Source organism: Mobula hypostoma, chromosome 3, assembly GCF_963921235.1.
Source record: "Mobula hypostoma chromosome 3, sMobHyp1.1, whole genome shotgun sequence".
Taxonomy (NCBI): Eukaryota; Metazoa; Chordata; class Chondrichthyes; order Myliobatiformes; family Myliobatidae; genus Mobula; species Mobula hypostoma.
In genome coordinates, this window is record NC_086099.1 from 24,819,073 (window position 1) to 24,843,234 (window position 24,162).

Sequence of the window (24,162 nt, forward strand, 5' to 3'; positions counted from 1 at the left end):
ACTATGGCAGAGTCATCCGAAAACTTCTGAAGATGACAAGACTCTGTGCAGTAGTTGAAGTCCGAGGTGTAAATGATGAAGAGAAAGGGAGACAAGACAGTCCCCTGTGGAGCCGCAGTGCTGCTGATCACTCTGTCGGACACACAGTGTTGCAAGCACATGTACTGTGGTCTGCCAGTCAGGTAATCAAGAATCCATGATACCAGGGAAGCATCCACCTGCATCGCTGTCAGCTTCTACCCCAGTAGAGCAGGGCGGATGGTGTTGAACGCACTGGAAAAGTCAAAAAACATGACCCTCACAGTGCTCGCTGGCTTGTCCAGGTGGGTGTAGACACTGTTCAGCAGGTAGACGATGGCATCCTCAACTCCTAGTCGGGGCTGGTAGGCGAACTGGAGGGGATCTAAGTGTGGCCTGACCATAGGCCGGAGCAGCTCCAGAACAAGTCTCTCCAGGGTCTTCATGATGTGGGAGGTCAATGCCACCGGTCTGTAGTCATTGAGGCCGCTGGGGCGCGGTGTCTTCGGCACAGGGACGAGGCAGGATGTTTTGCACAGCACAGGAACACTCAGGAGCCTCAGGCTCAGGTTGAATACATGGTGAAGTACTCCACATAGCTGAGGGGCACAGGCTTTGAGCACCCTGGTACTGACACCATCCGGTCCTGCAACCTTGCTTGAGTTGAGACGTTTCAGCTGTCTTCTCACCTGTTCAGCCGTGAAGCCCACCATGGTGGTTTTGTGTGGGGGAGGGGTATAGTCATGAGAGCAGGGTGGGGGACTGTGAGGAGGGGTAGGAGGGGAGAGTGGAATATGTGTTGGTTGGGGACCGACAACAGATGGCTCATGTGGGGGATGGGCAGGGGTCACAATGTCAAATCTGTTAAAGAGCAGGTTAAGTTCATTGGCCCTGTCCACACTGCCTTCAGCTCCTCTGTTGCTAGTTTGCCGAAACCCAGTGATGGTCCTCATCCCCCTCCAGACCTCTCTCATCTTGTTCTGCTGGAGTTTCCACTCAAGCTTCCTCCTGTACCTGTCTTTAGCCTCCCTGATCCTGGCTTTCAGGTCCCTCTGTATTGCCCTCAACTCCTCCCTATTTCCATCTCTAAACGCCCTCTTTTTAGCGTTCAGGATGTCCTTAATATCCTTTGTCACCCATGGCTTGTTATTTGAATGACAAAGAACAGTTCTTGTCGGAACATTGCAGTCCACACAGAAGGAATGCCCAAGGAACTCAGCAGGTCAGGCAGCATCTATAGACAGGAATAAATAGTCGACGTTTCAATTTGCTTCTTAAATTTTGCAGTTGTTCCCTGCCTTGAGCTTTGGCAGCTCATTCCAGGTTCTCGCTACCTCCTTCATAAAGAAGTTACCTCTCTTTTAAATCTCTCCCCTCTTATCTTGTATGTTTATGTTTGTTAACGTCCCTTCCGAAATAATTTTAGGTGTGCTCACCGGCGAGACTGTTGTTGCCAGGAGCTACTTGAGTCCGAAGATTGCTTTCCAATAGGTGCTGGTTTTTCGCCCTTTTTATGTTGATCTCACTACTTTTTACTGCCTCCAAATGTTTCCTTTCGCGGGTTATAATTACTGCCCTTCCCAGGCTGCAATTAATCCCTCGGCCATTTCACTTCGTGTAGCTCTGGGTCTGGAGTCGCCCCTCCGCCACTGGAGACTGCAGGTTTCACTACATGAGTGAACCGAATAAGGGGTTATACTGTATATGCATAACAAATTGGTAATTTTATGCCATCTCTTCTGAATTTATTTAATTATTGGAATATAATTTTTTTTTTCCTGATTACCATGATGACATTTGAACCCGTATTTTCAGATCACTCGTCTAATAACTTCATCGCCTCTGTCTCGCCATGCTTTTTCATTTCTAATCTCAGAGTAAAAATCAGGTTTCTTAAAACGAATACCTCGTGAAATTCGTTGTTTTAGAAACATAGAAACATAGAAAATAGGTGCAGGAGTAGGCCATTCGGCCCTTCGAGCCTGCACCGCCATTTATTATGATCATGGCTGATCATCCAACTCAGAACCCAGCCTTCCCTCCATACCCCCTGACCCCTGTAGCCACAAGGGCCATATCTAACTTCCTTTTAAACATAGCTAATGAACTGGCCTCAACAGTTTGCTGTGGCAGAGAATTCCACAGATTCACCACTCTCTGTGTGAAGAAGTTTTTCCTAACCTCGGTCCTAAAAGGCTTCCCCTCTATCCTCAAACTGTGACCCCTCGTTCTAGACCTCCCCAACATCGGGAACAATCTTCCCGCATCTAGCCTGTCCAATCCCTTTAGGATCTTATACGTTTCAATCAGATCCCCCCTCAATCTTCTAAATTCCAACGAGTACAAGCCCAGTTCATCCAGTCTTTCTTCATATGAAAGACCTGCCATCCCAGGAATCAATCTGGTGAACCTTCTTTGTACTCCCTCTATGGCAAAGATGTCTTTCCTCAGATTAGGGGACCAAAACTGCACACAATACTCCAGGTGTGGTCTCACCAAGGCCTTGTACAACTGCAGTAGTACCTCCCTGCTCCTGTACTCGAATCCTCTCGCTATAAATGCCAGCATACCGTTCGCCTTTTTCACCGCCTGCTGTACCTGCATGCCCACTTTCAATGACTGGTGTATAATGACACCCAGGTCTCGTTGCACCTCCCCTTTTCCTAATCGGCCACCATTCAGATAATAATCTGTTTTCCTATTTTTGCCACCAAAGTGGATAACTTCACATTTATCCACATTAAATTGCATCTGCCATGAGTTTGCCCACTCACCCAACCTATCCAAGTCACCCTGCATCCTCTTAGCATCCTCCTCACTGCTAACACTGCCACCCAGCTTTGTGTCATCCGCAAACTTGGAGATGCTGCATTTAATTCCCTCATCCAAGTCATTAATATATATTGTAAACAACTGGGGTCCCAGCACTGAGCCTTGCGGTACCCCACTAGTCACCGCCTGCCATTCTGAAAAGGTCCCGTTTATTCCCACTCTTTGCTTCCTGTCTGCTAACCAATTCTCCACCCACACCAATACCTTACCCCCAATACCGTGTGCTTTAAGTTTGCACACTAATCTCCTGTGTGGGACCTTGTCAAAAGCCTTTTGAAAATCCAAATATACCACATCCACTGGTTCTCCCCTATCCACTCTACTAGTTACATCCTCAAAAAATTCTATGAGATTCGTCAGACATGATTTTCCTTTCACAAATCCATGCTGACTTTGTCCGATCATTTCACCGCTTTCCAAATGTGCTGTTATCACATCCTTGATAACTGACTCCAGCAGTTTCCCCACCACCGACGTTAGGCTAACCGGCCTATAATTCCCCGGTTTCTCTCTCCCTCCTTTTTTAAAAAGTGGGGTTACATTAGCCACCCTCCAATCCTCAGGAACTAGTCCAGAATCTAATGAGTTTTGAAAAATTATCACTAATGCATCCACTATTTCTTGGGCCACTTCCTTAAGCACTGTGGGATGCAGACCATCTGGCCCTGGGGATTTATCTGCCTTCAATCCCTTCAATTTACCTAACACCACTTCCCTACTAACATGTATTTCGCTCAGTTCCTCCATCTCACTGGACCCTCTGTCCCTTACTATTTCTGGAAGATTATTTATGTCCTCCTTAGTGAAGACAGAACCAAAGTAATTATTCAATTGGTCTGCCATGTCCTTGCTCCCCATAATCAATTCACCTGTTTCTGTTTGCAGGGGACCTACATTTGTCTTTATCAGTCTTTTCCTTTTTACATATCTATAAAAGCTTTTACAGTCCGTTTTTATGTTCTCTGCCAGTTTTCTCTCATAATCTTTTTTCCCCTTCCTAATTAAGCCCTTTGTCCTCCTCTGCTGAACTCTGAATTTCTCCCAGTCCTCAGGTGAGCCACTTTCTCTGGCTAATTTGTATGCTACTTCTTTGGAATTGATACTATCCCTAATTTCTCTTGTCAGCCACGGGTGCACTACCTTCCTTGATTTATTCTTTTGCCAAACTGGGATGAACAATTGTTGTAGTTCATCCATGCAACCTTTAAATGCCTGCCATTGCATATCCACCGTCAATCCTTGAAGTGTCATTTGCCAGTCTATCTTAGCTAATTCACGTCTCATACCTTTTGTGACAGCACTACAGTGCAAGATATAAGAAAATTGCTGTAAGTTACAAAAATAATAAATAGTACAATAAAAGCAATAAATGAGGTAGTCTTCACTGCAGTTCAGAAAACTGATGGATGGCTGATTAGGAAGCTGTCCCTAGAACACACTGAGTGTGGATTTTCAGGCTCCTGTGCCTTCTTCCTGATGGTAGTAATGAGAAGAGGATATACTGAGGTTCCTTAATGAGGGATGACACTTCTTGAAGCAGCGCCTCTTGAAGATGCCCTCCATGGTAGGGAGGGCTGTTCCCCTGATGGAGTTAGCTGAGTCTTCAGCCCTCTGGATCCCAGCCTCTTTCAACCCTGCACATTGGAGTCTCCATACCAGGTGGTGAGGCAACCAGGCAGAATGCTCTCCATGGTACTTCTGTAGAAATTTGCAAGAGTCTCCTGTAACATACCAAATCTCTTCAAACTCTTAATGAAGTATAGCCACTGGTGTGCCCTCTTCATGATTGCATCGATGTGTTGGACCTGGAACAGGTCCTCTGAGATGCTGACGCCAGGAACTTGAAGCTGCTCACACTTTCCACTGCTGACCCTCAATGAGAACTGGTGTGTGCTCTCCTGATTTCCTTTTCCTGAAGTCCATGATCAATTCCTTGGTCTTGCTGATGGTTGTGTGCAAGGTTGTAGTTGGGACACCACTCAACTAGCGGTTCTACTGTATCTTACTCATGTATGCCTCTTCGTTGCCACCTTAGAGCACTGAAGGGAAATTTTCCATACTTGGGAAGATTGCTGTTAAAATGTGTGCTCTGTGGGAAAAGGAGCACACGAGTTTTCATTTATTCTGTGCCTCATCAGTGGAAACACAGGACAAATAGTGTGGTAGTAACAAAGAATCTATTGGAGAAACTCGGTGGGTCAAGTAACATCTTGTGTAGAGGTATTGAGGGTGATGGGTGGGATTAATTTGCCATTTTCAGGTCAAAACCCTGCATCAAGACTGAGAGTAGAGAGGGAAGATGGTGAGTATAAAGAGGAGGGGGGTGTGGTGAGACAGGAGTCCATGGTGATTGGCGGACTGAGGGTGGGGGAAAGATGATGAGCAGTTTACGCCAGGTGGGGGATGGGCGAGCTGGAGTTGAGAGACAGTGGCAGATGAATCATAGATGAAGGCAGACAAAGAGAACTACGTGAACTACAGTATTTGTGTAGTGGGTGGCTGCAACCTGGATGTGGAGGAGACACCGGGGAGGGTGATGGGGGTGGATGGGAATAGAGACAAAACTGGAAGGATCGGGTGAGGATTGGAAGGAGAGGGACTGACAGTAACTAAGTCAATCCAGCATGGCTACGGGACCGTCAGCCCAACAAGGCGATGCCAAACATGCCGACCTAGCAACTCTCAATTTCTTGCCTTTGGCCCATATCCCTCTGAGCACCACCCCTACACGCACCTATCAAAGAGCTTTTTAAATGAAACAATTTTACCTGACCGGGCAGCTCGATCACCTTCCAGTGAAAAAAGTTGCTTCTTGGGTCCCTTTAAATCTTCCCCTTCTCACCTTAAGTCTATGCTCCTAGTTTTGGACTCCCCTATCCTGAGGAAAAGACTATGCCTCTCATAATTTTGAACACTTCTGGAAGGTCATCCATCATTCTTCGATGTTCCAAGGAATAAAGATTTATCCTGTCCACCCTCTCCATACAGCTCAGGCCCTCCCGCCCTGGCAACAGCCTTGTAAATCTTTTCTGTACTCTTCCAGTTTAATCATGTCTTTCCTATATCAGGGTGGCCAAAACTGTACACAGCCTCACCATTGATTTATACAACTGAAACATAATATCTCAGTTCCTATATTCCTTGCCCTGAATGATGAAAGCCAGTGTGGTGAATGCCCTGTGATGCCACTTTCAACAATCCATCCACTGAGGTCCCTCAGTTCTATTACAGTCTCTACTGTCCTCCCACCCAAAGTACAAGTCCTACACTGGTTTGACTTTACAAAATGCATCACTTGATGCGTCTCTGTGTTGAAATCCATTTGGCTCTCTTCCACCCACTTCCCTAACTGATCAAGCTGCCCCTGTAATCTACAACACCTTTTTCATCAGCAACACCTCCTAATTTTGGTTTATCTGCAAAGTTACCGAGCAATCCTTATGTACTTGCAGCCATATCATTTCTACAAATAATAAATAACAAAGGTCCGGACGTTGATCCCTCCTGCACACCACTAATCACTAGCCGCTGTGAAACAACCTTTAGCCATCACCCTCTCTTTCCTTCCTCCCAGCCAATTTGGAATGCATCTTACTATTCCAGACCAGACTACCATGCAGGATCTTATCAAAGAACTTGCTAAAGTGTAAGAAGTTCTCCCTTCTCTCGTAAGTGCTGGACGCTATTGTTGCCTATAACTGGAAAACTCTCTGTTCATGCTATAGGGCTGTAGACTATCCATGTGGAATGTGAGGTGCTGTTCTTATAATTTCTATTGGACCTTACTGTTGCACTGGAGAAGGCTGAGGAAAGCGATCTGTGTGGAAATAAGGAGTGGAATTGAAATGACGTATTTAGATGCTCAGTCTACTACAGGTTCCAGCATCTGCAGTGTCTTGCTTTTCTAGCATGGCAAAACATGAAATAAGAAATAGAAGCAGAAGAAAGTCATTTGACCCCTCATACCTGCGGAATCTTTACCTCCACCATTTAACACATCTGTAAGGAGCACTGCCACAAGAAAGCAGCATGCATCATAAAGGACCACCAGGCTATGCTGTCTTCTCACTGCTGCCATTGGAAAGGAGGTACTGGAGACTCAGGTCCCACACCACCATGTTCAGGAACAGTTAATTACCATTCAACCATCAAGCTCCTGAACTAGTGTAGATAATTTCACTCACCTCAACTCTGAACTGATTTCACAACCTATTGACTCTCTTTCAAGGACTCTACCACTCAGGTTCTCAGTATTCATTTATTTATTTGTGTATTTATCGTATTTGCACAGATTGACTTCAACTGTACCTCTTCCTAGAGATGCTGCCTGGCCTGCTGCGTTCGCCAGCAACTTTGATGTGTATTGCTTGAATTTCCAGCATCTGCAGAATTCCTCGTGTTGCGTCTTTTATACATTAGTTGTTTGTCAGTCTTTTGTGTGTAGTTTTTCTGTTGATTCTCTTGTATTTCTTTATTCTACTGTGAATGCTTGCAAGGGTGTGAACCGCAGGGTAGTATATGGTGAGATATACGCACTTTGATAATAAATATATTTTGAACTTTGAATCTCATATGCCTCAGTTTCCTTAGTATCTGAAAATCTTTCCATCAGTTGGAGACTGAGCCTCCACAGTCCTCTGGGATAATGAATTTCAAACATGCTCTACTTTGTGGTGAAGAAGTTTCTATAAAAATGCAATCATCTTGTTTTGATACTTAACCATGGCACTCTAATCAAGGGAAGCTACAATTCTACATCTACTCTATCATGTGACTCTTTAAGCATTTTGCTTAAAGAGCATTTTGTGTTCTTCATCAGAACTGTGAAAGAGAGAAACCATTTGATTAATTCATCATTAATAGACCCTTACCTTCTGAGGACCCTTGCCTTCTTCTCGTTACTTCAGGAACCTGATGACCCACACTCAGCAATTTAAAAACAGCTTCTTTTGCTCCCCCAGTAGATTTCTGAATGGTCCATGACCACCTCCTTATAATTCCTTTTTTTGCACAGTTCGGTAACTTCTTGAAAGTGTCAACATATCTAGAAACACAAACACAAGAAAATCTGCGGATGCTGGAAATCCAAAGCAAAATACATAAAATGACGGAGGAACTCAGCAGACCAGGCTGCATCTATGGAAAAGAGTAAACAATCGACATTTCAGGCCGAGACCCTTCATCAGGACTGGAAAGGAAGGGGATAAGTCAAAATAAGAAAGGAGGGAAGAGAAAGGAGAAGTATAACATGGCAGGTGCAAGAGTCAGAGGGCAGCAGAGGTCACAGAGGAGGAGCAGTGAGAGAGAACTTTACTGAACTCCTGTCAAAGGGAAAATTTAAACTTCTTCAGGGTAGGCATCCCTGGAAGAGACTTCTCAGCAGTGATAATTTCATAAACGTGAGAAAATCTGTAACACACACAAAATGCTGGAGGAACTCAGCAGGTCAAGCAGAATCTATGGAAAAAAGTAAACAGTGTCACCAGGTTCGGATATGGCCCAAGTGCGGAGTGAGAGGCAGACTCTAATGCGAACAATGTTAATGGGAAAAGAAAACAATAAACGCTAGTCCAAACAGGGAGGGCCATTAACTAAAACTCTCAAATGGAAAACGAGGCCTACACTGCGGCTGAAAAGAACACTAAACATAAAACTAATACCGCTAGTCTTCAGAGTCAGTCGACTCGACAGTCCAATTTCTCAGGCAAGGCAGAATGCAAGCAGGCAGCGAAGTGTTGCTGTGTCCGAGTCTTGACAACAACTACCACAGAATGAATGGAGTTAAATACTATCACAATGAAATAATAATGATTATCTGACACCTGCATATTCACGAGCACAATTGCTGTATCTGCTGCGCTGCCAAATGCGTGGTTGTGACAAACAGTTGATGTTTTGGGCCGAGACCCTTCATTAGGATTGGAAAGGAAGGAGGTAAGTCAGAGTAAGAAGGCGGTAAAGATAACGTGTGGCACGTGGCCAAGTGGTTAGGGCGTTGGACTAGAGATCTGAAGGTCGTGGGTTCGAGCCTTGGCCGGGGTAGCGTGTGTGTCCTTGAGCAAGGTACCTAACCACACAATACTCCAGTCTACCCAGGTGAGAATCGGTACCGGCAAAATGCTGGGGGTTAACCTCACGATAGACTGGCATCCCAGGTGGGGGGGGGGAGTCTCATACTCTCAGTTGCTTCATGCCACGGAAACCGGCATAAGCACCGGCCTGATGGGCCACAAGGCTCGTGACAGACTTTAAATGATAACATGTGGGATACATGCCTTCATTGGTTGGGGTGGTGAGTGAAAAATCAGTAAGTCATTTTGCAGCTCGGTAAATTAATCATTTAAGCCACATTTGAAGCAATCATTAGCAATTACAGGGAGGATTACAGAGAGGGCAGAAAAGGTTCTCCAGAAATGTGCCTGGATTAGACAGTATAAACTATAAAGAGAGGTTGAACACACTGAATTTTTTTCCTTTGAAACATCAAAGACTGAGGGGTTACCTGATATACTAGAGGGCATACCTTTAATATGAGAGAGCAAATCTTCACAAAAGATCTATGAGGCATGTCTTTTGCAGAGTGAATTGCAGGTGCCTGGAATGTGCTGCCAGAGGAGGTGCTGGAAGCAGGTTTGACAGTAACATTGAAATGGCATTTGGACAGATACATGAACAGGCAGGGAATAGAGGAACACATGCACACATTATGCAGGCAAATCTGGTTGGTATAGGCATCATACACTAGAAGACCCTATTCTTATAGTAGACTGTGTTCTGTGACTACAATTCCAAAAGTTGGTCTGAAGGCACTGGACCAAATGCTTTATATTTTCTCTCCAAAAAGAGCAGCAAGATTCTCATGAGAAACAGGAAATCATCAACAGCACATTATCTTACATAATGCTATTATAGCACTGAGACATTTATTTATTTATTGAGATATGGTGTAGAATAGGCTCCTCTGGCCCTTTGATCCGCGCTGCCCAGCGATTGCCTGACATAACTTTAGCTTGATGATGGAATAATTTACAATGACCAACTAACCTACCAACCGCTATGTGAGGAAACTAGAGCACCTGGGGGAAACCCACACAGTCAAGGGGAGAACGTACAAACTCCTTCCTGACAACAGCAGGAATTGAACCCAGGTGGCTGGTACTGTAAGGCATTGTGCTAACCACTATGCTACTGTGGCAGGTAACGCTGTTTCTAAAGTATGAGGGTAGAAAACAGAGTGAATGTTTAAACTGGTTGATGGTAATACTGCCCAATCATTCCTCAACAAACCAAGCACTTTTTAGATTTTTAAGAACATTTTTATGCATAGTAAAGATGCTCAGATTCTAGCATTGAGAACATTGAGTAATTTTCACCCTCAAAAGACCAAGCAATAGTAAAGATAAGTGTAATACTGATGATGAATAAACAAGTTCTCAGTGGTATTTGGTTTGGCACCTATGTACAGTATACAGTGGTGATATGTGTTCACCTCCAAAAATGTTCCAAACTTAGCAACAGTTTTAATGCTGTTAGGTTTTTCCTGTTAAAAGGAGGATAAAGAGCTAAATATATCCTATCTGTGACCTTCCAAAAAACTTTGATGTGGGGTCCTAAAAAAACTATACTCAGATAAAATATAATATGATATCCTCATAACTGAGATTGTAGCCTTCTAAACAAGAACAACATACAAAATGCTAGAGGAATTCAGCAAGTCAGGCAGCATCTGGAGGGAATTAACAGTCAATGTTTCAGACTGAGACTCTTCATCAGGACCTGATGAATGGCCTCAGCTCAAAATGTTGACTGTTTATTCTCCTCCACTGATGCTGCCTGACTTGCTGAGTTACTCCAGTATTTTGAATGTGTTGCTCAAGATTTCCAGATGTGCAGAATCTCTTGTGTTTATTCTAAACAACATATCTTGTAACTGGGAACATCTTAAGCATTCACTGTAATTAATATTTACAATTTATGTCTGTTTTATTAATGGGTTTTTTATTGTTAGGGTATGGTACTAGGCAGTAAGTTCTGCTGAAGGGTTTTGGTATGAAATGTCGATTGTTAACGTCAGTTGTACTTTTTCCCATAGATGCTACCTGGCCTGCTAAGTGCCTCCAGCATTTTGTATGTGTTGCTTGGATTCCCAGTATCTGTAAATCTTCTCTTGTTTGAGGGAAGGTTAGATGATGCTTTGTATATTGGGAAGGTTTGAAGAGGAAATAATGTACGGATGCATTAACCATAGTTTTGGAGATATTAGAATATTGATCCATTATTTGATGTAAAGATTGAAGTAGATTAGATAAATATTTGTACTATTAAATTGCTTAATTTTGTACTAATATCCATGACATGCTCCCTTCTCATTACTATCATCAGGTAAGAGGTACAGGAACCTGAAGACCCACATACAACATTTTAGGAACATTTTCTTCCCCTCTGCCATCAGATTTCTGAACAGTCCATGAACTCGTGAACACTACCTCAATATTCTTCTTTTGCACTACTTATTAGTTTATTTTTATTGCAATTTATAATAATTTGTTGTGTTTACACTGACCTGCTGCCAGAAAACAACACAATTCATGTCTTATGTCAATAGTAATAAATCTAATAATTATTAGACTCTGATTCTAATAATTTATCTTCCAAATAGATTAACATCCAGCCGCAAACACCAATTGCTAAGGTGATATCAAAGAAGTACAAGAAGGTAAGTAGGCTTAATAATTTCTGTTGATTGAAAATGAACACTTTTGTATCATTAGTCTAAATAACTAATAACGTTACAATGCTGCCACAGTTATTTGGAAATGCTAATGTACCATTTGAATTTGGGACCAAATAAGATTTTAAATAAGAAATAGAGGAAACTTGTAGAAAGTAAAAACATTGGAATTTAGTGGTTCTGCAACAACTCAGTTAACGAAGGACAATTTTGAGCTGGCTGCCGTTGTTTCATCTTAGAATCACCCTGAAAATTTATTCACTGAGTAGATATTAGTGTGCCTTTATTGATGCTTTGCTGCACGCTTGAGTGCTCAGTGGAGGGTGCTGATGCTTTTTTGGTGGTGGGGGTGGGGGGTCATTGTTTTGCTGCTGCTTGTGCGTGGGAGGGGGAATTGGGTGGGGCATTGGGGTTCTAACATTTTAACTGCCATTCATTCTTTGGGGCACCCTGTTTCCATGGATGTCTGCAAAGAAAAAGAATTTCAAGATGTCTGTTGTATACATTTCTCTGACATTAAATGTACCTATTGAAACTATATCACTTTAGGCTGCTTGCCTAGGATGTGGGACACTTTTGATTGTTCTCTAACTCTCAGTTGTTTAGCTTACACTGCTAGAAGTGGATTTTGCTCAAATTGAATTCTAACTCATTAACGTTTGGTGTGGGTCCCATCTTATATGAACTGCTGGTTGTCCTTGTTGTGGGGGAGCATGAAAGGTGGAACAAGTCAAATGGTAAGGTGGTTTTAATATAAGGGGATTAGAGGACTAAGAAATGCTTACTGCAAGATTTTAATGAGACCAATCCTGTGACGATTTAGACTCCTGTTAGAGGTGGTTTAGCATTGGATCATGATTAAATTTCTGAGATGAGGGGGTTATTTCATGAAGAGAGTGGTTCACTAATATATACTTCATTTTAGAAAAATAAGAGAATACCTCATTGAAATATAAAAGACTCTGAGAAAAATTGACAGGATAAGATGGTATGAGTGTTTCCTTTGATTGGAGGTTCCAGTAGGAGTACCCAACCTTTTTTATGCCATGGACCCCTGCCATTAACTGAAGGGTCCGTGGACCTCAGGTTGAGAACTCCTGATTTATAGATAAAGTTGATGTGATTAGGCTCATTAATAGTTCAGAATGGACTAGGTGGGAAGAAGGGCCTATTTCTGTCTGTAGTGTTCTATGACTCTATTTACACCAAAGATAAGAAATAATTTCAGACAAAGGTGGAAGGAAAGTTTTTTGATTACTGTGTTATAAGTCTACTCAAAGAGTTGTGATGCTTAGTCATTGAGTATATTGAAGGCTGAATATAAGAGCCTGATAGGGTTTGAACAGTAAGTGATTTTATTGAATGATAGAGAAAACTGGTGGGGGGGGGGGGTTCAAGCAGCTTATTGGTAGTTATTTTTCTTATACTCCTTGGAGAAAGAAGTAACAACTATCAGTGGCACTTCAGGGAATATTTCTCCAATGTGATTTTGTTTTTTGGAGGACTAATGTGCAAGGTATCTTTGCTTAACAAAGGCCTAGATAGATCTGCATACTGCCTGATCTGCTTGACAAGTTGCAATTTACTACACATTGCCCATACTGCCCAAAGATGGCATACTTAAGCATATTCATTGCATAAAATCTTCTCTCCCTCACTGATCACATACAGTGCTGTGCCCAGTATCCTAGCAGCCCTCATGGCTCATTTGTCCTGCACAAATGGCTAATATAGCTTTTATTTTAGCCAAGCTGTCAAGGCTCCAGCTGCCTAGGTTCCAACTTTTGACTCTTTTAAAACCATCTTTAAAACATGCCACTTTGTCTTCATTCAAGTCTTCTAGTTTCTATGTTTGTTACCAGCTGTTTTTTTATTATATTCCATCATAATTCTTCAAAAGATTTTTGATTCAAAAGATGGCATAAATGTAAATAGTTTTTTTATATATTAAAGAAATGAAGAGTGACATATGTCATGCCTTGTATTTTAAAGGTTATATTGGGTAAAAATTCCGTCAGTGTTTCTCTGAAAAGTAATTATTTTTATAGGATGAAGATGACATTACTGAGATGGGAGATGGAGACGACTGGAATTTAGGAAAGACAAATCTAATCAAACCTGCTGATCAACTAGATCTCACTGAACAAGTGAGTAATACTTTATTATCAGTTTTCAATAATATTCCATAGAAACTGATGCAAAACTATTTACTTTTCTTTCAGAAATGATTTAAATATGAACATTTATATTTCAGCATCTGAATTGTTACTGATGTTAAGTCTTTACCACATATTGCAATACTCATATGTTAATTTTCCTGAATGGTATTGAGTTCACAAACCATAGGGTAATGTTGCAGCTCTATAAAACTCGAGTTCAATTACGAATAAACTCTTCTCAGGCTTCCAACCGGGTACAGGTATCAACTTTAACCAATGTTTCAATGACAAACTCTGTATTCTTCATCAGGGATGATACCTAAGCACATCTAGTCCAGTGGTATATATACCCCTGTCATCCATTCCTCCTGATTGGTTACTCCTCAACCAATCAGGTTTCCGTTGTTCCACCTTGTTTACAATCGATTTCCAGTTCTTACTTAGAACGACACCTTCATCTTTGCTAGAATCCTTATTCGCTATCGTTTCCTTCATCAGGCAGTCAAAAAAGCCATTATCATGGCACAGTAGTTTTGTGCCTTGGAAGTCAATCCTATGGCCATTGCAAATGCAATGTTCTGTTATGACCGATTTCTCCGGGTAATCCAAACAGCTACACCTCCTATGCTCCTTGATGCAGGTTTCCACCATGCACCCCTTTGGCTAAAATATGTACGCTTCTCCACATTCACAGTTAGATTATGTTTCGTGTACTGTGTTCAATTCTGGTTATGTAGAAGCTTTAGAGAGGATGCAGAGGAGACTTACCAACATCCCAGCTGGATTAGAGAACATGTTTTATGAGGAAAGGTTGAGCAAGCTAAGGCTTTCCACTTTGGTGTGAAGGAGGACAGAGGTGTTAAGATGATAAGAGGCAGAGATAGAGTGGATAACCAGCTCCTTTTTCCCAGAGAATGGCTAATATGAGAGGACATACTTTTAAGGTGACTGGAGGAAAGTATAGGGGGATGTCTGAGGTAGGTTTTTTTTCATAGAGAGTGGTAAGTGCATGGAATGTACTGCCTAGGTAGTTGTGGAGGCAGATACATTTGAGAGAGTGTTGGATAGGCACATGGATGAAAGAAAAATGGACTACGTGAGAGAGAAAGGTTCAATTATTCTTGTTTAAAGGGTCAGCACAAAATTATGAACTGAAGGGCCTGTACTGTGCTGTATTATTCTATGTTCTATATGCCATTATGAAGCTTTTTTCAACACCCATGCCCCTTTAGGAAGGCCAAGGAAATAGGTGAAATAATAATATAGTGGATTCTAGTTAATTGGGCCATCAGTTAATCAGGGCAACTGCTTATTTAAGACAACTCTGAAAGAACAAAAACTAATCAAGAAAGTAGCCAGGATTCCTTTCATTTATTTGGGACAATATGCTGGTTAATTGGGACAGGAGACTTGCTGAATAGTTTAATGCACTTGTGTGGTCATTAGACGGTATAGTTTTAAAAAACTGGATTTGCATGTGCTTGTGTTCAAGAAGCAGTGATTTTTGTCACTGATAGTTGGTGAGAAATAAGCAGTAAAATAATCTGTAGGTAACTGCAGACTGCTCATTGTGGTTTCAAGCATTCAGGTTTGGAGATGCCAGAAACAGCTGGGAGTGAAAATGGAACTTAAGTACTTCAATAAGTTAGGAACATCGAAGAATTTGAAGGTATCAACAATCATCTTGAACGTTGCAATGAAAATCGAGGATGCAATTATTGACTACATTGTATGAAGGCAGTCTATAATCTACACCAGGTGTCTGTGCTGATTTGGTTAATTTACAATCAGAAGAACGTGACAGCGTATTTGGCATTAATTCCTCCATCGATAACTATTAAGAACTAATACACAGTTTTATAGCACATTAATAGTATTGATAGTGTTCTAATTTGTTTATGTTTCATTTAAATATATATATTTTTTACTTATTTAAACAGTAGTTTGTCTTTTTTATACCTCTTAAATGATTGCTGACTCTTTAAAAAATATTTGGAAGTCTCTCTCTTAAAGGGCTGTGAGAAATGTATTTTGAATACTTTTATGACCAAGGTGAAAATATATATTCGTTAGCAAGAGAATACTGCAGATATACAGACATAGTGTTGAAAGTACAGTCAGATCAGCTATAATCCTGTTAATTGGCTCAGTGGCTCACAAGGCCAAATGGCTTTTCCTGTTCCTGATACATAAATTCACATGTCAGGAAATGGAATGTTGGTTATTCATATCCTCATTATTAAATTAAACAAACCTCTGCTTGAGATATTATCAATGTCTGCACACACTCCCAGAAGCAAACTATTATGTCAGAGAACAATTGCTCTCCACATTTTGTTACCATCTGCTTTATTTCTGTTATTAATGGTGCTGGATTATGGGTATTTCAGATTTATTTGCAGGAAAGATGCAATAAACTTACAAAAATTAAAATTAACAATTTGTTACTATAATCAAAATTTCACTAATGGCCTACTTCAGAGACAGTTTGCAGAGAAGTTTAGTTGTAGTTGTTTTGCAACACAATATTGCTGATTGTTTGACCCATGCTCTATCTGAACCCAGCTCCCTTTGGGAATATGTGGTCAGTAAATTTTGCTCTTTATTTTTATTTTAAATATGTAAATTCTGATTTTTGTTTAGGAACTAAAGGAAGAAATTACTTGTGTTCTTACTGCCAACAATCCACATGCTCCTCAAAACATTGTAAGATACAGCTTCAAAGTGAGTAATGTATTTCAGTAAATTACAATATTTCAGAAAAAAACTTTATATATTTATGTATACTCTGAGGTGTTCAATGAAAAATTCCATCATCAATTTGGAATTTTTGTAGAGAACAAGAAACTATCTGTGCAACTATTCTATGTTGCTCAAAAGTTGTCCTTAAAAAGAAAACTTCTTCATGAAAGCATGTGATGGTCATGAAATTGATCCATTTAGCACCATTTGGCACTAGGTGTGTCAATTATTTTAAAACGTATTAATTAGATTCCTAGAGCTGCCAGATTCTTCTTGTAATGTGATCGTAAATGGGCACTATAAGCTAAATATGGTCTAACCAAAACTGTATACACCTCTAACTTGACTTACCAACTCTTATACCCATTCCCTTGACTACTGAAGTCCATCATGACATTCACCTTTTTTGCTACTTTCCATTGCAACTTTTGCGAACCTATGGATTTGCAACACAATATCAATATCTGTATATCAATGCTCCTTAAGAGTCCTGCCAAGAGGAGTATACTTTCTTAGACCATAAGACATGGGTACAGAATTAATCCATTCAGTCCATCGAGTCTGCTCTGCCATTATATCATGGCTGATTTATTTTCCCTCTCAACCCCATTCTCCTGCCTTTTCCCCATAGTTTTTGACGCCTTGACTAATCAGAACCTATCAATTTCTGCTTTAAATGTACTTAATGACTTGGCCTCCAAAGCTATCTGTGGCAATGAAAGTCATATTTTCACTATCCTCTGGCCAAATAAATTCCTCCTTCTCTCTGTTCTCTATTCTGAGGCTGTGGCCTCTGGTCCAAGATTTCCCCTCTATAGGAAACACTTCTCAACATCCAAACTACCTAGGCCTTTTAATATTCAACAGATTTGAATGCAATCCTCCTCACACCCCCAAATCTTCTAAATTCCAGGAACTACAAGTCCAGAACTATTAAAATGCTCGTCATATATTAAACTTCTCATTTCTGGAATAATTGTCGCAAATCTCCTTTGTCCCTCTCCAATGCCAGCACATCTTTTCTTAGATAAGGAGCCTGAAACTGCTCACAATACTCCAAGTACAGTCTTGTAATGCCTTGTAAAATCACTCAGCATTACATCCTTGCTTTTATATATTAGTTCTTCTGAAATAGATTTGCCTTCCTTACCACCATTTCAACCTGCAATTTAACTTTTAGGGAATCCTACATGCGAACTCCCAAGACCCTTTGCACCTCTGATTTTTTAATTTCCCCCCCATTTAGAAAATAGTCTGTGCTTTTATTCCCTTTACGAAAGTGTATGGGCATAAACATTGCTGAACTATATTCCATCTGTTACTTCTTTGCCCATTCTCCCAATCTGTCTCAATTCTTATGTAGATAGCCAGTTTTCTCAACACTACCTGCTTCTCCACCTATCTTCATATTGTCCACAAAGCCATCAATTTTGTCATCCAAATTATTGACATATAATGTGAAACAAAGTGGTCCCAACACCAAACCCTGCGAAACAACGCGAGTCTCGGGCAACCAACCAGAAAAGCCCCAGTCATTCCCACTCTTTGCCTCCTACCAGTCAGTCAATCTTCTGTCCACACTAGTATATTTCCTCTAATACTATAGGCTCTTATCTTGTTTAGCAGCCTCATGTGAAGCACCTTGTCAAAAGCGTTTTGGAAATTCAAGTTTACAACATCCACTAATTCTATTATATCTGTTCTGCTTGTTATTTCCTCACAGAATTTCATCAGATCTGACAGACAAAACATCCCCTTAAGGCATGGGTTCCTAATTTTTTAATGTTATGGACCCTTACCATTAGCCAATGTGTCCATAGACCCCAGGTTGGAAACCCCTGCCTTAAGGAAACCATGCTGACTTTGGCTTATTTTATCATGTGCCTCCAAGAATCCCGAAAACTCATCCTTAATAATGGACTCCAACACTTTCCCAACCACTGAAGTCAGGTCATCTAGCCCATCATTTCCTTTCTTCTGTCTCCCTCTCTTGATAAAGAGTCGAGTATCTTTTGAATTTTCCAGTCCTCCAGAGCCATTCCAAAATCTAGTGATTCTTGAAATATCACTACTACTGCCTCTACAATCTCTTTAGCTACCATTTGCAGAATGCAGGTGTGTAGTTCATCTAGTCCAGGTGACATATCTACCTTCAGATCTTTCGGTTTCCCAAGCACCTTCTCCTTAGTAAAAACAACTACACTCTCTTTTGCCCCCAGGCACTCCTGAACTTCTAGCAAACTGCTAGTATCTCCACAATAGAGACTGATGCAAAACTTAATAAGTTTATCCATCACTTTTTTGTTCCCAATTACTACCTGTCCAGCGTCATTTTCCAGCATTCTTGCCTCTCTTTTACTCTTTATTTATCTGGTAAAAACTTCTGCAGATGCTAGAGATTAAGAGCAACACATGTAAAATGCTGGCGTAAGTCTGCAGGTCAGGGAGCAGCTATGGAAATGAATAAACAGTCAATGTTTTGGGGTGAGACCCTTTATCATGACAGGAAAGGAAGGGAGAACATTCCAGTATAAGAAGGAGTGGGGAGGAAAGGAGGTCAAGCCAGAAGGTGGTAGGTGAAGCCAGGTGGGTGGGGGCGGGGGTATGAAGTAAGAGGCTGAGAGGTGATAGGTAAGGCAAAGGGCTGGAGAAGAAGGAATCTGATAGGAGAAGAGAGTGGATCATGGAAGAAGGAAGAGGGACATCAGGGAGTCGTGATAGGCAGGTGAAATGAAGAGGTAAGATGCCAGAGTGGGTAATTGAAAAAGAGAAAAAGTCGGGGAGGGAAGGAAAAAATGACCAGAAGTTAGAGAAATCAATGTTCATGCTATCAGGCTGGAGGCTACCTAGAAGGAATATGAGGTAAACAACAGGAATTCTGCAGATGCTGGAAATTCAAGCAACACACATCAAAGTTGCTGGTGAACGCAGCAGGCCAGGCAGCACGGCCTGAACATCGACTGCGCCTCTTCCTATAGAGGAATATGAGGTGTTGCCCTTCCAAACTGAAAGTGCCCTCATTGTGGTAGAAGAGGAGGCCATGGACTGACATGGTGGAACAGGAGTGGGGATAGGAATTCAAGTGTTTAGCCATTGGGAAATTTTGCATTTTGTGGATGGAGTGGAGGTACTCGACAGGACCATGAAACCACCAGATATAGGATCAGAATTATGCCATTTGCCCATCGAGTCAGCTCTGCCATTTCATCATTTTCCCTGTTAGCCCTAATCTCCTGCCTTATCCCCATACCCCTTCATGCCCTGACTAATAAAGAATCTATCAACCTCTACTATTAACTATATCAAATGACTTGGCCTCCACAGCTGCCTTTGGCAACAAATTCTACAGATTCACCACTGTTTGGCTAAAGAAATTTATTCTCATCTCCATTCTAAAAAGGAGGTCCCTCTATTCTGAGGCTGTGTCCTCTGATCTTTGACTCCCCCACCACAGGAAACATCCTTTGCACATCAACTATATTGAGGCCTTTCTACATTCGATAGGTTTCAATGAGCTCACCACTCATTCTTTTGAATTCTGTTGAATACAGGCCCAGTGCCATCAAATATTCCTCATATGTTTATATGGTTATATGGTTATATGACATGCCTCTCAATCCTGGTATCATGTTCGTGATCCTCCTTTGAGCCCCCTCCAATGTCAGCCTATCTTTTCTTATAGTCCATGAGCCAGGACCCCAAATTTGGGCCACTGGTACCATCTGTGGGGAATAATTCTAACAATGATTTTTGGCAAGGTATACACCTGTAGTCTTAGAAAATATGTGATAGCATTGCAGCGGTGGTAACTTTCTGTGTGTATTCTGTGACCAAGAACCAATCTCACAAGGTATTGTTGGGTATCTGCCTACCATCAATTCATCAGTCACAGAGCTGACCACAGTATTTGAAATCCTGAACTAATTAGAGCTAATCAGGAAGGAACTTCATCTAGAAACAATTGTGGTAGTCATGGATTAAACACACTATGCAAAAGCCACTGAAATTGCCTGGAAGCACAAAGAGAACTTCTCCAACATTCTTCTCAGGATGGGGACATTCCATACCATATGTAATGCCTTAGCCATCCTAGGAAAGCGATTTCGGGATGCTGGTCTAAAGGATGTATGCATAGAGGCTGGAATTGTCGCAGAGGGGTCCATCAATGGAGTCCTTGATGGCAAACACTACAATCGTGCTGTCAGGGTCCACAAGTACATCTATGAAGCACTGATGAGACTGGCATGGGCAGAGTTCACACCGTGGGTTGAGGACAACATTCCAGAGAGGGATGGGATGATCAAATCATTCTTAGACCATGTGAACGACATGGCCAGTGACTTGAACCAACAGAAGTTGAACAATCTGCTGCAAAGTCCACTCTTAACTGAGCTGATAACCCTGTGGACAGACTTTCTGGAACACCTCCGTCACAACAATGGAGAGCTATCCGCATTCTGGATATCATACGTACATGGTAGAGAATGTAGTACTTGGGCTTCTGCATGCCACTCATGAGGGGGACTGGGAGTTGCACCTCCATGCTATAAGAACCCTGATCCCATGGTGCTTTGCCTATGATAAGATGAATTATGCCAGGTACCTGTCCCCTTACTTTGCTCAGATGATGAACCTCCCAGAGAAGAATCCTTCTGTGTATGAGGTCAATTCTCAGTGCAGCTGTCAAGTAACAACCCTTTGGGCAGATCCCTGTTGACCAGGCTACTGAAGCTACAGTGAACAAAGACACACAGACTCCTGGAGGCACATCACGGTTCAGCCTGAATGCTGGAGCTATCAAGTGTTATTACATAACAGCTGAGCACTGCATTGCATTCCTAGGACAGTTAAGGGAGATGCTGCAAGGCAACAAATCAGGGCTTTGTCATGCGGAGCCACAGCGGCCAAGAATCCAGAAAGATGAGGAAGCAGTTTCAGCAGTGGTTAGCCTCATACATGAATGAGTCAACCCATTTGCAGAGAAGCAGGACCTCATTAGCATCTCTACGGCAAAACAACCCCCAAAGACATTGCCTCCGACCTGATGAAGGCATATGAAATTGGTTAGCAATGCTATGCAACCTTCAAGGATGAGAGACTAGAGGAAGACCCACCAGCAAAGAAATTCCATGACCCACCAGCAAAGAAATTCCATGACCCAATGAAAACCAACAAACTGAAAACATTCACTGATATGTGTAAGAAGAGAGAAGTGAAATCAAATGGGAGGGCAATCATCTTGAAAGCAGACAGGTCTTTGTTTGGACGCATCATAGTGATGGCACAAGGGCGCAGTCTACGTATGGAGGATATCCTTTCTCATCCCCTTGGACCATTGCCCTGGGCCCTGTCCACACCAGAAGGATCGCCGAGAAAGACAAATAAAGCTACTTTAGCCACAACCTTGCAGAAAAATGTAGCAGTAAAGAGCAACTCCCAGGAAACTCTGCTACACTGGTTGGTGGAATGAACTTGGTCCAAAGAGTGAAAGGTGATCAAGTTACTTTGAGATGTTGCCACAACAATTCTAGGTATGGCTCTGAGGGAAGGCAGTCAGAGTAGCAGAATAGATGTTGTGTTCGACACATACAAGGAGAACTCTATCATGAGTAGTGAAAGATATCTGTGGGATGAAGAGACTGGTTATGAGTTGCAAGGTATCACAGGCACACAGATGGTGAGGCAGTGGAGGAGCTTCCTGTCTAAAGTCAGTAACCAAAACAGTCTCATTAGCTTCATAGACCATGAATGGAGGAAGGCGGAGTACAGAGCAAAGCTACAGAAGATTCTGTATGCAAATGTGAATGACAAATGTTACAGAATCACATCTCAGTGAGGAGGTGTCAGCTGTTCAGTGTCAACAAGAAGAAGCAGATGGCCGCCTACTTCTCCAAGCTGCCTATGCCACAAGAGAAGGATACCAATCTCTAGTGATCTGCTCAGAAGGCACAGATGTCTTTATCACTTCTTTAGCATTTTGTGACAAGATTGAGGCCTCATTGTTCCAGAAGTGTGGCACTAGAACCCGTACAAGGCTTGTAGACATCAGGAAGGTTGCTGCCACTGTTGGCATAGAGGTTTGGAGGGCTCTCATCAGGTTGCCAGCATATACAGGATGTGATACTGCAAGCGCTTTTGCAGGCAAAAGGAAGACAAGTGCCCTAAAACTTCTGTCCAGCAACAGGGAAACTCAGGACATATTCTTAGAGTTAGATCAGGAATGGCACCTCTCCCCAAAACTGATGGACAAACTGGAGGCATTTACATGTCTCCTGTATGCCTCAAAAGCATCAACCACCAAGTCAATGAGCTCAGGTATCACCTTTTCTGTGCCAAAAAAGGTGAAATCAGAAGTCATCAACTCCCACCATGCAAAACATGCACAGCGAGCCAACTACCAGGCTGGTATATGGAGAAGATGTTTGGAGAAGGACCCACAAGTGCCAAGCCCTGTTGGCAGAGGATGGAAGATGGAGACAGAAGAAGAAGCTGAACAGTTGGTTGTGCACTGGATGGAAGGCCAGCCAGCACCCGATGCCGTCCTTGGATCTAATAGCATGTAACTGTCCAAAAAATGTTCACTCCCAAGAAGTATGTGTGCTGCTTAATGGCCTCAGGTGTACTGATATGTGTAGACTGGCAGACTGTGAGAACCAGCCGTCCACCTCAGAGGGTGTGGAAAGTTCAGATGAAGATGTGGAAGACTTGGAAAATTATTATGATTATTAATAGGTTATGAAAGTATGGAAAGCAGTCTTTGATTAAATATAGTCATTTTACTACCAAATGGGGCCTAGGTTATGGCCGTGTGGAACCCCACATTTGAATTATTTCATATGCTGTGACAAATGCTGAAGATTGTTTTGATTTGATACAACAGTATGGAAAATATCATGACATTAATAAAACTCCAGAAATCTCTCCAAATGAGGTTTTTTACCTTTTGTGGGGTGGGGTAACATTTTCTGCTGTACTGATGTTAATATGGAATATATACAAAAAGTGATTACTTATTTGAATTCCTGAATAATTTCTCTACAAATCCATATGATTATATGTGTCCTTGGGGTTTTATTGACTTTTCCAAAATAAGCAACAGAGAAATATTTTTCTAAAAATGAAATGATTCACTCAACTGAAATTGGGCACTGTACTGCGAGTGCCACCAATGACATACTTTTCATCAAATGTTATCATAAATTTCTACAATATGAAAGTGCTTGAATTCAGCTATCATTGTAACAAATTTTGATGTTGAGGGATCACTGATGACAAAATACCACTAGGTTGAATATATATGTTGTACTTTATATTGGCCACTTTTCAGAAATGCTTATTTTAGGGTAGTGTTATAAAATGCATGATAGCACACATAAAGCTACCACTTGTGCAATGCTATCACAGATTTTCTAACTCTAGAGATGTATACCTTGCCAAAAATCACTATGAGCATTATTCCCCTCAGATGGTACCGACCAACCCTACTGGCTCACGGACTATTAGATAAGGGGCCAAAATCTGTTCACAATACACAGAACATAGAATAGTACAGCACAGTACAGGCCCTTCGGCCCACAATGTTGTGCTGACCCTTAAACCCTGCTTCCCATATAACCCCCCACCTTAAATTCCCCATATACCTGTCTACTAGTCTCTTAAATTTCACTAGTGTATCTGCCT

General features: G+C 41.8%; 1 protein-coding gene across 1 annotated transcript in view; it reads left to right on the top strand.

The window, feature by feature from the left end:
• The window catches only part of dnai1.2 (dynein, axonemal, intermediate chain 1, paralog 2), a 206,416-nt gene that overhangs the window by 1,754 nt on the left and 180,500 nt on the right, over positions 1 to 24,162 (top strand). The window contains exons 3-5 of the mRNA XM_063042782.1: positions 11,510 to 11,566; positions 13,630 to 13,728; positions 16,384 to 16,464. Of these exons, the coding sequence (XP_062898852.1) occupies positions 11,510 to 11,566; positions 13,630 to 13,728; positions 16,384 to 16,464 (237 nt within the window). The remainder of the gene's footprint in view (positions 1 to 11,509; positions 11,567 to 13,629; positions 13,729 to 16,383; positions 16,465 to 24,162) is intronic.